This window comes from Botrytis cinerea, chromosome 1 (assembly GCF_000143535.2).
Source record: "Botrytis cinerea B05.10 chromosome 1, complete sequence".
Lineage (NCBI taxonomy): Eukaryota > Fungi > Ascomycota > Leotiomycetes > Helotiales > Sclerotiniaceae > Botrytis > Botrytis cinerea.
The window spans coordinates 3,127,078-3,140,853 of NC_037310.1; the positions used below are offsets into that span (position 1 = coordinate 3,127,078).

Genomic DNA, 13,776 nt, shown 5'->3' on the forward strand with positions numbered 1-13,776 from the left:
GCAGGTACGGAAATTCTAAAAACAGGGGCACGACTGCAAAAGTTCAATCGGTATTTGGTTGGAAGGGGAAGAAGAAGTGGGAGGAGTGAGGAAATAGGGAAAAGTCAAAAAGGGACGATCAAGAACATATTCTGACTGGCCAATACCGGAAGGGAGATCGTCTGAAGAGAGAGAGAGAGAGAGAGAGAGAGAGAGAGCAGAAGAGAGGAAACGGCAAAAGAGTAAAAAACGCGAGGGAGAAAAGATCTTACCGCACTATGAAATTAATCATCGATCTAAACTCGGTGCTAATGCTCACAAATTCACCAATCTGCCTCTTACATTAACTATGCCATCTCGTCTCACCAAGAGGCAAAAAGATCGTATCACACGCATCTTTATCGATCCTCCCCTTCTCACAGCCCAACCTTGCCAGCTCTTCCACTATCTGCCTGCTTGCTTGGCGATTGTGTGCAGCACCTTTCATCGCTTTCCTGACCCTCGATCATTGCACTCCACCGAAGAGCTTGCTCCCTACCAATCTTTGGACATCTTGCAGTCATTTCACGCCTCCATATTCTCTATATTTTGATTAATCTTTCTTCCCCAATTTTAGGAACAGACAACGAATCTTATGAACCCATATAGAGCAATTGACGGATAACGACAACGACCTATGACGAACCAAAAGACATACGAAGTTCCACTTTCTACCACACATCATACGGATTCGTACCAGAAAACTACTTCTCCGTTCTCCACCCAGGTATTGCAACCCATACATATTACATACATATGAATATCGCGTGCGTCGCATACAGCAACACATCCATAGGTCCCATCCATACCATCCATACCATCCATACCATCCATACCATCCATACCATCCATACCATCCATACCATCCATACCCATACCCATTTCCAACACAGAATCCCCGTCCTCCGGTGCGAAAACGAAATTGAAGAACCTTTCATCCATTCAAGGATTCATTCGACTCCTTGCCAGTCAAGCCCATCAAGCCCACCAACGCCTGAGACTTCTACAATTTCATTCCGTCCTGGGTTTGCAATCATTGATTGTTCTTCTTTGAATTCTGGGAATACCTCTCATTTACTGGACCATCGAAAGAAAATTTGATATTCTTGCAATTTAGTATCTATCTGTGATAATACATCCGAAACCAGGCATATAAAGCAAACTGACACGATTCGCATTGAGCGCTTCAGAAACAGAACATCCTCGGCTTATATACCATTGTAGATCAAAACAGGGCGGGTCCTCGCTCGTACCATTCGTGGCCTGCCCCAGGAAGCGGACGTGATTGTTCGACAGCCGGTTGACTCCTATTATACCGTGGGTGCCAAATACCATACCGATCTCATCAGTTGTCATACTGGCATACTTGTTTGTGCCATTCGCGTTTCGATTGCTGTGCATTCTTTGCAGTTTCTTTTTCATTTGAGGTGCCATTCGCCATCTCAAGAGTCGCCTTCGTTTATGACCTGAGAGAATAACTTTGCAACTTTGGGTCTTTTATCTGCACTTGGTTGTTTCAACTTGCCCACACTTAGAGGATCTGTTGCCAAACGCCTTACACTTCGAAATCGGGACGAAATATATCTTCATTACAAATTCGACTTGATTGGACATCTTGACGGTGACTTCTTACGGGCTTTCGACGCCTCTTGTTAAAGCATCGCAGCTTGCTGGAAGACATACCCGTCGTTGACGACTCCGTTCGAATTCCATTTCTCATCGAGACCGGACCTCCGACAATTGGTTTCGTCGCTTTGACAGCATCCTTTCAAATCATCCATTGATAGACATCTGCTATATTTTCTTACTTGGCTCATAATGTGCCAAGATACATAACGGAAACGAGGACGAACCTTTTACCATTCGTAGCGTCGATCGGCCTACCCGACGACCTCAATAACGAATGAACACGACCACGACTGAGCAAGATAATAATGGCTCTACCAAAACCAAAATATTCTCTGGATGATTCCTGTTCGATACTATATAACAATACATTATACGCATACAACAGCGAAGCGTTTCAATCGCTATCGTTGGTCCAAGGAGCGAACTGGACGCAATTACCCCAAGGAGAATCTGTATCGGGAGGAGTTTGTGTAAAGGCAACACCTGCTAACGGACAGGATGCATTGTATATTGTCGGTGGAACGAGCAGTAATGCTACAAGCCCGTATACGGGTCTTCAGCGATATAATTTTAATGATGGGACATGGGACACCATAACTACCACAGTACTAGTCGCTCAAAATCGATTATGGCACAGTGCTGTATACTTGAATGCATCGGACTCCATTCTAATGTATGCAGGAAGTCAAGACGGTAGTAAAGATCCATCATCTCAAACCTTCACGATAGCCGCGTCGCCTCCATACAATGTCCTGTCATATGGGGCTTCTATTACACCACCTGTACCCGCTGTGCAGCCTCTATTGCTTCCATGGTCATCGGAATCGGCAATCTACATTGGCGGCACTGACAAGAATACTGCAGTGATGGAATTCAATCCAGTAACGGCCTGGGTTAACACAAACAGCAGCCTGGCCACTCCGATATATAATACTTCAGCAGTCAAAGCAGTTATGATGACGGGCGATGACGAAAGCAAGAATCTTTACACTTTTGATATGACAGTGACACCAAACACTGTAAATAGGACCGTTCTGGTTGATGGCTCTGGAAATCCCGTGCAAAGTGCGGAGGCCATTGTATCAACAAGTACTTCCACAAAAAGAGCTATGCAAGAAGTAAAAAGAAGCAGTCTTACGGAAGCTGACTGGCCTGCTTATAATGGTACCCTGGCTCCAACATCTACGAGGACGTCATATTCGGTTGCGATGGGCGCAGCTGGACAAGTAGTAATATCGGGTGGAAATGATGACGATGTTCTGTGCGTATTTGGAGCGGGAACAAATTCTTGGGTTAATGCAACATCAATGTTGGTAAAGTCTACCACACAACAAATCATTGTACCATCATCGTCCTCGTCAAGTACAAGTTCTTCAGTGCCTACAAGTACTGGTAACACTACTGCAACAGCAACCGAATCAACCGATGAGGTTGCCGACACGTTTCCAGTGAAGATATTGGGTGCAGTACTTGGGTCTATAATCGGGATCGCTCTACTACTCATTGCTGTGTTGATTCTTCTCCGATGGCGACGGAAGAGGAGGGATCTCAAAAATGCAGATGCAAATGGATATCCTCTCGAGAAAGATGGATTGGAATTCTCGGACAGAGGTTTGGCAAATATGCACTCGTCAATGCACCCGCCGCAACATGGGCAATCGGCATCCCAGGGTTCATATTCGTCAATGGCCATCTTAATGGGTCGTATCGGACACCGAAGAGGAGAGGACGACAAAGGTAACGGAAGTGCAGGAAGTGGCAGCAGCAGTCAATTTAACAAAACCTACAAAACTACAATAAATGATCCTACATCACCTGACCAGACTTTTGCTCAAGATGCTTTGGCAAAAGAAGTTTCATTCGGTCAAGATACGGTTACACCACGACCTAGGAATCCTGGAGCGCAGAGACGAGGCAGTACTAGAAGATCATCGGGATGGAATAGATATTGGTCTGGTGGAAGTGCAATGACGAGTTTCTTGGGGATTGGAGAATCAAGACAAAATCTGTCCAATAGTGACGATGACGCCGCTTCACGATACTCGGATCCAAGGCTGAATACGCAACTTAATGCTTCTAGACTTCCAAGTCAGATTACTACAACATCCGCCTTGGTGCCTCCATTGAAGATTCCAATTCCAGGAGATACTCCATTATATCGGGTGGCTACCAATAGTCCTACTGTATCCACTGCTGGATCTCATTTCCCAGTAGCAGCAGAGATGTCTGGCAAGATTGAAGGGCTCCGACCTGACTCTTATGCAAGCAATGCTTCATCTTATGATGGAAGATCCGATGCATACTCGAGTGGAGTTCCAGAAAGTGTAAATGATCCGGACTCATGGGCAACGGGCAATCAAGGCTGGTCTAACAACAGACCAAGTAATGCATACACTGTTAGCGTATACACCACCAACAGAGATACTGATGGAGGAAATAATTTCTCGCTCCAAACACCTCAACCGCCACCACCCACACAACAACAAAACCAACCCTCAATTCCTTCGGATATGAGCTGGATAAACCTTGGTACCAAAACTCGAATATGATACCCTCTCTTTTTGTACTGTAATCTCACATTCCAAACTGTCACTATATGTTCTTATCTTTTCTTCGTTGACATTAGCGCTGTTGCATTTTCATGTCCTTGTTTACAATATATCCTGTATTGTTGCACATGCTGGGGGTTCTTCCTTGCACGGCGTGGAAATGGGTCAATATTGTTAAAAAAATCCCGACCACTCTCAGGCCGCGTCTGGCGTTTTTCCTTTTCACCATATTTTTTCTGGACTTGCTTCCACAAAATTCCATCTCATGTTCTCCTTATTCGACTTCGTCCAACCTATTTGATTTCTTGGATAACAATACTAGTACTACTACTACTGCTTTTTTCTTGTTGGCGAATACTGATGTCTTGTATGACATTGTACTGTACTAGATCTTGATCTTGCATGATCGGAGTTATTATCTCTTTCTTTGGATGTTTAGGTGGAGGCGGAAAGTGTACCTTATCGTGCAAAGAAAATCTCTTGGGGAATGGGGGTGTAGGAGATTTTGCATTATGGTATGAGCCATTATTGGATGGATATAATGCTTAAATTTTGAGGAGATGTTGTATTGTTGGTGGTGTGGAGGATGGGGAGTCGAAAGTGGCAGAGTAGAGATGAATGTGATGGTGGTTCACTATACTTGCCGTGTAAGATGTAGTGGTGTGTAGTCACGAAAGTACTTAGTAGTAGTTGTTGTTGTCGTGAGGCTGGCGATGAATGAGGACCTTGCATATTCAAGAGATACTATATTTTTCAGTTTTGTATGTGTGTGAATGACTTGGTGTTTCTTCTTTATGTGAGATGACGGCCTGTATTTTGTTTGGGCTGCTGAATATCTATACTTCCAAATTTCTGTACCGTCCTTCTTTCGTTCCGAATTTTCTTGCTTTGGTGCTGATTCATTGATACATGGCGATCTCGCTTTTCTACCCATCATTTTACTTTTATTCATTTTCTTTCCCTTTCTTTCTTCCTTTCTTTCTTCCTTTCTTTCTTATAGCCATGCGTCTCGAAGCCTAGAAATCATCGATCATGGGAAAACGCTCAATACACAGATAGATTCGACAGCAGAGTTTTTTTTTTTTTTTTTTTCCAGGTGTTCCTACCTAATATAAGGAAGAGAGGGAAAAGAAAGGCGGGAGGAGGGGGAAGGAAAGGAATTGTATGTCTCGAAGTGGTTTGTTTTTATACACGTTTGGTGGTATATCGTTTGTTGTTCTTGATATATGGTGGGTAGATGGTTAGGACAATGAATGGTTGACGGATGTGATCTGATATGATGGTTATTTCGCAACCCTAGCATGAAATACCCTGGCATGAAATGGAATCTGTGATTTGATTACTACGAGGATGGGATAATTGTGATTCTTCAGCTTTATTTTGATGGGGAGGGGGGTTATTTGTTCGTTCACTTATTCCATGTCTCTGGATCCTCTTGCTTTTGCTGAGATGGATGTGGTGCGGACTATCGAGGGGTTCTTTTTAGGGGGTTTTTGTGCTCTGCAATACAGTTTGAGTTTGATGTTAGTGGCCGTATCAGCGAGAGCAAGAGAGAGATGCATGTTGTTAGAGCTGGGTGAGGAATCGAATGGATTTGGTGATTCATTTCTATTGCCTGCGTTCCAGTCTACTTTAAGGCCTCCTCGCCAAGAAATGGCTCTCATGCAAGTTCTAATTTGAGTTGCTTCAACTGTGCTGGCTCGTTTTTGTAAAGTTCCATCTTTGGCAAATTGGCTGTGGGATACGATGGTGTGTGCTATACTATGCTATACTCTGCGAGTTTGACAGTCGACGAACCCAAGAAAGCAAAGTTGACATCTCGGGATTATACCGCTTGATTAATCCCCGCGACTCCAAGTAAGCCTCCTAGCGATTCAACCCTATACTTTCTCTTTTTTAACCCTCCAAGAACCAACTCAATCTCAGCAGCCGAATACGATCGCCTATCGTGCATGATGATGATACCCCCCGGTCTCGCCATACTCAAAACATGCTTTGCGTTAATCCTCGCATTATGGATTTGCGGATCATGAGGATAGATACTCCCCAGCGCAACGCGATAACCCCATTGCTTTGCTTTCTCCAGCATTTGCGCATTGAAGAATCCGGAGCCGGGACGAAAATACTTGGGCGGGATTTTGGAACCGGAGATTGGACGATTGGGGGGCAGAAGATCTTCAACTTCTTTGACTTGACGCTCCAGCTCTGAGATGGGGAGGGAGATGGATGGCTCGTCGGCCCAGGCGTGATTTCCTAACTCGTGACCTTCGTCGTGGATACGTTGGATGAGAGAGGGGTGCGCGGAAACTTGGCTTCCGATGATGAAAAATGTGGCTTTGGAGTCGTAGATCTTGAGTAAATCTAAGATTCGGGATGTTTCTTCGGAAGGTGCATCGTCGATTGTTAGAGCGATAACACGGTGGGCATGTGAGAGAGGGATTTGAAATAGTACGTCAGGATATTTCCATCGGAGGTAATTGATGACGAATTGGGGAGGTTTGTAAATGGTGTATCCCAATAAGAGGACGACGAAAAGTAGAGCTAGGAGCACCAGGAGAATCATCTTTATCATGTGGAAAGATGATTGAGGGTGGAATCGAGTCGGCAAATCATAGGAGTCTACACCGCGCTCTTCGTCATCTATCTTGACATGCTTTGTGGGACCTGGTGCAAACCACGATGAGGAGGTACTATAACGCTGGATTCTGCGTATGAGACCACCTATTCTGAGACGCATTGGAATGTGAAATGTTGATAGCAAGCTCTGATCATGCTTGGAGCGGGATGGTAATTGGGTCGTAGATGACCTTGTAGATGACCTTGCTCTCTCTATCCACCTAGATAGTTATCTTCCTAGGTACGAAATAGGGGAGAATGTTTGTCAAGGTCAACATCTGATGTGGCTGAAACTATGTAGCTGCTGTCCCCTCCCCTTCTTCTGCTCTCCAGCCACATTTACGAGCCACCAATTCTTATCGGTCGACCTTATCTAATGTCCCGAGGTTTGTTTCGTTTTTCATCTCGGCCAGATCCTGTAGATGATAGTCAAGACATTGATTGTTGGGTTGTAATGATTTCGGTTGCAATATTACATTACCTACCTCATAATGCAGAGGTGACATTCTTCGAGAGCGAAGAGGCTTGTTTTATTAACTTTCAGCTAAAGAGTCGGAGCTGCCCGAGAAAGCATGATGATATGAATGCCGGTCAGGAAGTAGGGAGTGTGCATCATGTATCATAATATGTCTCTAGTAATCACTTGCACTTGAATGGCTGGCTACCGGAACCTTATTTGGTATGTACACAGCACGTCGACAGAGGGACCTGCGACCTGGTAGATCTTACCATCTCGTCACCCAGTCTGTCTACTCTGCTCATATGTCCCATCCCATCCTGCTGCTCGTCAAGGAGGACCAAGACGTGCAACGTGCTCCATGTTGGAGATAAGCTTAAATCATTTCTATTTTTCACAACAATCGACCAAATTCTGTGAGGACATCATCAACTAACTACACCGGTGGCATATATGAACCCGAATGCCTGTCGTCGATGTGAACCTTGGAAGTTAGTCAATCCGTGGGGCGAACCCCCCGACGGGGAAAACGATGACATTCATTCATTCACATTTGCTAAATGCGGTGTGAGATTTTACAGCTGACGCTCCGATTCCTTGGTCTGGCATCTTTTCCTCCAATTTGCCTCCCAAGTCTTCTTGAAACCATTCCCAAAAAGATCAAGGCCACTAGATACGTAAATGGCACGGCACAGCCTCGTCTTCAATGTATATGCACACACATGTACATGTACATGTGCATGTACAGAGTAATTATTAGGAGTCTGACCATCAATTCAATTCAATCAATTCAATTCAACCGAATCCAATCAAATCTCGACTTGGTTTGCCCTTCATTGGCGCCTGAAATCGGATCCATTTCACGACGAGAATCTATCCACGTGCGGATTCATATTTCTTGGCCTCCAACGGTCTCTCCAAACGAGTTGTGCTTGAGGGAGAAAAATATGTTTTAATTATCACCAAACCTGATCTTGCCCTAACCTACAAGCTCACGGAGATTTTTGAAGTTATCGGGTCTCTCTCAGGTCTGTTACTGCGAAAATTTTCCATCCCATGTCGAACTTTATCTGATTTCTGCCCAACAGGTATCATCGAAAGGTTCGACTCGCATCTAGAGTGTCTCACATGTACTGTGATCGCCTCAATAGAGTGTTGTATATCCATAGTACTTTTTGGTGACTCTGGCAAGGCTGCGAAACCACCTGAGGATACTTTGGGATTTCCAGTTGCGACGAAATTATCTTTTGAGGGGCATCGAGATAAATTCTCATCACCATTTGTTCTACAGATTCGTTTGTCTGCAATATTGTCGTCGCGAAGGACTTTTCAGCATGGCGGCAGAAAATCTTGACACCAATAAAATTAAAGAATGGCGATCTATAATCACTCTCATTGTTTTTGTCATAACTAGTAAGTGCTAACTATTTCTCGAACATGCTGCTTTTCCAGGAAGGGGTAGTTGACTTTACCTGAATCACATAGATATCATCGTTCTTTTCCCGTTTCATATTCCAGTATATGTTCCCCGAAAATTATCAAACGCTTTTCTGGATACCTTGAGTCATTTGCGATTGATCTCGCCAAGGGAGGAAGATCACCAGCATGATCACCAAGATGGCGAAAGTGGAAAAGTCTCGCGTTTCGTTAAATTGAACTTCCCTTTGAATTTCGTGACAGCACCTTTGATAGCAGATCTCTTTCTGCTCGCTATCTTGGCAATCGGCCGACAAGAAGTACACGATGGGACAGTTGGGGCAAATAGTATCAATCCGATTGATATTATGGTTTTCTTCATTACCCTAGCATACATTGCCATTTCGATCGATGCTTCTGGTCTCATCAGATATCTGGCTTTCAAAGTGCTTCAAAAGGGAGGTAAAGTTGGACATAGACTGTTCTTCTTCCTTTACGCATTCTTTTTCTGCCTGGGGGCCTTCATCGGAAATGATCCCATTATTCTGTCCGGTACTGCATTTCTTGCTTACTTGACTAGAGTATCGAGTAATATTGTTCACCCAAGAGCATGGATTTTCTCTCAGTTCGCAATCGCCAATATTGCTTCGGCCATTCTTGTCTCTTCTAACCCAACCAATCTTGTATTAGCTGGCGCATTTGGTATCAAGTTTATCAATTACACAGCGAACATGATTGTTCCAGTCGTTGCAACAGCGATCGTTTTATTCCCATTCTTGCTATATATCGTCTTCGCTGACGAGGCTCTGATTCCACTTTCGATCAAAATGCACGAGCTCTCTGAGGAAGCCAAGGCCAAGAAGCCTGTAAATCCGAATATCCCCAATGCTAAAGGAAGCTCCGGCGAGGAACAGGAGAATGAGCCCTCGGAAAACAAGCAACTTTCTCTCGAGGAAATTATGAATCCTTTTGTTGATAAGAAAGGCGCAGCTTTTGGAGCTATTCTCATGGCCGTAACACTCATTATGGTTTTGGTTCTTAATGCTATTAGTCAGAGTAAAGGCGAATATCCAGTGTTCTGGGTGACTTTGCCAGCGGCCTTTGTGATGTTTGTTTGGGAGATTTCATTAGGGTGGATTAACCGACATGAAACACGCGAGATCGCTCGCAATGGACGACACGAATTCGAACTTGCCCGAGCCGAGCGAGAGATCAAAGAAGAGCAAGAAGCGAGTCAAGTCATCTCGGAACAGGAGAAGCGAGATATTCCAAGTCCGAATGGAGCTTCTTTAAAGTTGACAAAATCGCCCGAAGAGTTCGAGATGAAGTTAATAGAGGGCGAAAATGACCCAGGGAATAGCCGAACCCCCACGCTTTTGGTGTCGGAAAGTTTCAATGCGCAAACACAAAAACAGAGTGATCGTTTGGACTCCTCTATCTCGACCCTCGTTCCAACAGAAGACAATCTACAAAACAGTCGCTCTTCGACCAGTGCAATGAGCGCACTAGATGAGAAGAAAGAATCAAAGCTCACGGAATCTCCTTCTTCCCCATTAGGAGTCTTGGGACCTCGCATAAGTCATGAATTGGAGTCAAATAACCGAGCAATATCCGAGAAAGCTTCCCGTAAGGTCGAGCTTCAAAACCAGCGCGGGCGTCCAACACTAGTTTCGCTTTTTGGCGAGGCATATCTATGGTGTCAAGAAACATTCCCAACTGTCACAGCAGTAGTTGCCCATCTTCCTTTCGCCCTTGTTCCATTTGCGTTTTCAATGTTCGTTCTTGTACAAGCGTTAGTGACCAAAGGATGGGTCCCAGTATTCGCTTACGGCTGGGACCACTGGGTTGACAAGACCGGTACCGTTGGGGCAATTGGCGGGATGGGATTTCTCTCCTGTATTCTATGTAACGTGAGTATCTCTTTATCAATACCTTGCTACTCTCTCAAAACTAATCTAACTCCTTTGCTATAGTTTGCAGGCACAAACATCGGCACCACAATCCTTCTCTGTCGCGTAATCCAAGCATGGCAAGAAATCCACCATAACAATGGTCTCCCCATTAGCGAACGCGCTTTCTGGGGAACAGTATATTCGATGGCTATCGGAGTAAACTACGGAGCTTTTAGCACTGCTTTCAGCGCGTCGTTGGCTGGCTTGTTGTGGAGAGATATTCTGGGTCGGAAACATATCCATGTTAGAAGGCTGGACTTTGCAAGGGTCAATTTACCGATTGTTGCGATTTCTATGGCGGTGGGTTGTGCGGTGCTTGTGGGCCAGATTTATGTCGTGAGGGGTAATGGTCGTTATGATGCGTGAGTGGCAGGGAGGTGGCTTTTGATCGTGGGAGAGGGGGAAAATAGACTTTTTTATGTATTATGATGAGATGATTAGAATTCACATTTCTCGCTAGCATTATTCATTCAAGGACTGGATAAATCATTATTGTCTCGACAACATCTGAGGAATTGCTCAGTGGTTGGTTGTTTGATTTTAATCAATTTTGTTGCAGGCTTTGATATTTTGATGATATTAATTTACACAATAGACTTTCTCCTTCTCCTTTTCCTTCTCCTTCTTCTTCTTCCTCCTCCACACCACTACTCTCAATCCACAACTAACTAACTGCCATACACATCTCTCAACTATCTGCTACCCAGATCTCGAATTCCGCACCCAAAACCCCATCATAACATAAAGTTTCCCAGCTCCGTAGACCTCGTGCCCAGCAAAGAAATCAGCACACTACATTCTAATAAAAAATATAAACGTCTCGCACGAGTGTGCTTTTCCCGATTCCTTTGTTAGATAGTGTTGGAGTTAGAGTGGAAGCGATGGAATTGATTGGAATCATGAGAGTGAATCAATTATTGGAGAAGTTGGGATAGAACGGTTTTCCGATGAGGTTGCTTCTTGGAGAATAATGTGAGCCGGGGCTTTTGAGTTAGGGGTGTGGAATTTGAGTGGTTGTGGGGGGGAGGGGGGTTATAGATTATGGTTTTGAGATGGAGGCTTTTATTCTCGGGGGTTGGAATTATTTGGTATTGGAGTACAGTACTAAGTACTAATGCTACTTGTATGAGAGGGATACGAATGACGTAGCACCTACGATGGTAGGTCCCAACTGTCAAAATTGTATTCTGTTTAAAGAGCTGGTTATTTACAGGAAATAGTAGGCCTTAAATGAGGGCTACTGAAAGAGCTAGTCTTCTCTGTATTCGCTTACGTAATACAATGGGTATTGAATTGAAGTCATTCACCTACGTTTATGCAATTGTTGTGGTTCAGAGCTCTTGAAGAAGCTCTTATCTTAAAGGCTGTTCATATTATACTTCGCAGATTGATACCTTGAATACGGATATATAATACCTGTTTACTTAATGGGTGTCGAAGTTTGTTCGATTACTGAAGGTTCTGTGCAGCGAGGAGATAGTAAGACTAGATGTCTATCGCATTGTACACGAATTGAAAATTTCTCTTTGACTCGGAAACAAACTCGCAGTGTTTTTATCTGATCATAACGAGATGCACAGTTGATATGAGGTTCCGAAATTGTGTAATCTGGGTATCCGACGGCACTATTAATAAGATGGAACCCTTCCCAATATATGCAATCTCAAAGGAAGCTCTTGTAGTAAGACTGGAAATAATGTATTATATGTTTATCCATTATCCGATATTCCTAGCATATACAAATCGTATCTTTGGAACTTTCCACCCATAGCCCCTTTCCCGACGAGAAAATAGACGTTCCAAACCTGGATACATCCCTCTATCATCCAATTGAGGAAATCTTAATCCATCACCACCTTTATCAACTTCCCTCTTTACATCCTCCAATCTCCTCCTCACTCTCTCTTCTGCATCAACCATCTCAAACGATACTTCCGTATCTCCTTCCGCAGTCCCCTTACCCCCCTCCACATCAAGCACAAAATAAACCTCTTCCAAACACTCAAACAAATACAACACGCAAACCAATCCATACCAACCAACCTTGAATCGCTTCCTCCAATAATAACTATCCTCCTCGTAATCTAGAACCGCATAATCCAATGCCACCTTCCGCACATCCTCGTATCTCTGCATATGGCTTTCGGAATAACCGATGGATAGCTTCTTCACCGTTGGAATCCCCTTGAACCAAAAAATATCGGTATCCCAATTTACCAAATCGCTTCCGGGATAGGCGAGAAAAGAATTGGAGCCGAAAGGTGTAGTGGCCGGATGGGAGATCTGGGGTTGAGGATGGATATGCATTCGCTGTAAGGTTTCTAACCAGCAGGTCTGTTGGTAGATAGAGCGAGATTCGTGCGATATTAGCAGCGAGGGATGGAGATGGGGTGATCGGGATAGCATCAGAGGCCAGGGGTCTGGAGCTGTGGGTTGGGAGCCGAGAGCCGTGATGTGGATGCGGGGAAAGGTGAAATAGATAGCCCATATCATGGCGCGGATTTCGGAAGGGAGTTGGGAGAAGAAGTGGAATTCGGGAATCGGTTTGATAGGGGGCTTGATCGGAGATGAGCGAAGGGGAGTCAGGGAGAGGAGTTTCGAGAGCTGGCGAGGATGGTATGGTGAGAGGAAAGTCTTGAGGGATCGTTTTGACTTTGGGTAGAGGGTGGGGAGGACAGCGTCTTCTTGTTTAGTATGTGATGAATGCATGGTGATTATAACAACCAGACGCAGACATTCAAACAACACGTTCTCGAAGGTTCTTATAATATCAAATGTGTTGACGATCTAATTGTGCAGTTTTTAAGCTCAAAGCATCTAGAGAATCGTTCGTAAAACAGTCGAATGGTATTCGTCAAAATCCCGGTTTCTCAAAGCACAAAGAGAGCCATAGAGAATGTGGGATTCAAACAAAACGCGCGCCAATGCATCCCTATACTTATAGCCAAACGCATCCAACATTCCTCTCCTAATCACCCTCTCAGGTTTCCTCAGACCGATTTCGACGTGGATGATACATGCATATTCAGTAAGCACTAATATCCACATTTCCGGGATATTCTAAACTCGACCTCTCGGAGGATTTACCTTTGATCCACAATTGGAAGGTGATGCATGTAAGACATATGGAAAACACGTG

General features: G+C 44.3%; 4 protein-coding genes across 4 annotated transcripts; 2 read left to right on the plus strand and 2 right to left on the minus strand.

Annotated features, from left to right (window-relative positions):
- The first annotated feature begins 283 nt into the window (after nucleotides 1–283).
- On the plus strand, nucleotides 284–5,263 carry BCIN_01g08980 (hypothetical protein). The gene has a single exon (XM_001553473.2). It carries the CDS (start codon nucleotides 1,953–1,955, stop codon nucleotides 4,194–4,196), a length of 2,244 nt encoding a protein of 747 aa, XP_001553523.1. The 5' UTR covers nucleotides 284–1,952; the 3' UTR covers nucleotides 4,197–5,263.
- Nucleotides 5,264–5,308: 45 nt separating this feature from the next.
- BCIN_01g08990 (hypothetical protein) lies at nucleotides 5,309–7,405 on the minus strand. The gene has a single exon (XM_001553475.2). The coding sequence runs from the start codon at nucleotides 6,931–6,933 to the stop codon at nucleotides 6,022–6,024; it is 912 nt and encodes a 303-aa protein (XP_001553525.2). The 5' UTR covers nucleotides 6,934–7,405; the 3' UTR covers nucleotides 5,309–6,021.
- A 623-nt stretch (nucleotides 7,406–8,028) lies between these two features.
- On the plus strand, nucleotides 8,029–11,233 carry BCIN_01g09000 (hypothetical protein). Its single transcript, XM_024690799.1, has 4 exons — nucleotides 8,029–8,301; nucleotides 8,358–8,682; nucleotides 8,755–10,595; nucleotides 10,659–11,233. The coding sequence occupies exons 2-4, from the start codon at nucleotides 8,604–8,606 to the stop codon at nucleotides 11,001–11,003; spliced, it is 2,265 nt and encodes a 754-aa protein (XP_024546568.1). The 5' UTR covers nucleotides 8,029–8,301; nucleotides 8,358–8,603; the 3' UTR covers nucleotides 11,004–11,233.
- Nucleotides 11,234–12,314: 1,081 nt separating this feature from the next.
- BCIN_01g09010 (hypothetical protein) lies at nucleotides 12,315–13,627 on the minus strand. The gene has a single exon (XM_024690800.1). The coding sequence runs from the start codon at nucleotides 13,344–13,346 to the stop codon at nucleotides 12,354–12,356; it is 993 nt and encodes a 330-aa protein (XP_024546569.1). The 5' UTR covers nucleotides 13,347–13,627; the 3' UTR covers nucleotides 12,315–12,353.
- Between the last annotated feature and the right edge of the window lie 149 nt (nucleotides 13,628–13,776).

Coding starts and splice junctions, on each gene's coding strand:
- BCIN_01g08980 (XM_001553473.2), top strand. CDS start 1,953: ATGGCTCTACCAAAACCAAAATATTCTCTGGATGATTCCTGTTCGATA.
- BCIN_01g09000 (XM_024690799.1), top strand. CDS start 8,604: ATGGCGGCAGAAAATCTTGACACCAATAAAATTAAAGAATGGCGATCT. Junction 8,683..8,754: donor CATTGTTTTTGTCATAACTA/GTAAGTGCTAAC, acceptor TGAATCACATAG/ATATCATCGTTCTTTTCCCG. Junction 10,596..10,658: donor TCTCCTGTATTCTATGTAAC/GTGAGTATCTCT, acceptor CCTTTGCTATAG/TTTGCAGGCACAAACATCGG.
- BCIN_01g08990 (XM_001553475.2), bottom strand. CDS start 6,933: ATGCGTCTCAGAATAGGTGGTCTCATACGCAGAATCCAGCGTTATAGT.
- BCIN_01g09010 (XM_024690800.1), bottom strand. CDS start 13,346: ATGCATTCATCACATACTAAACAAGAAGACGCTGTCCTCCCCACCCTC.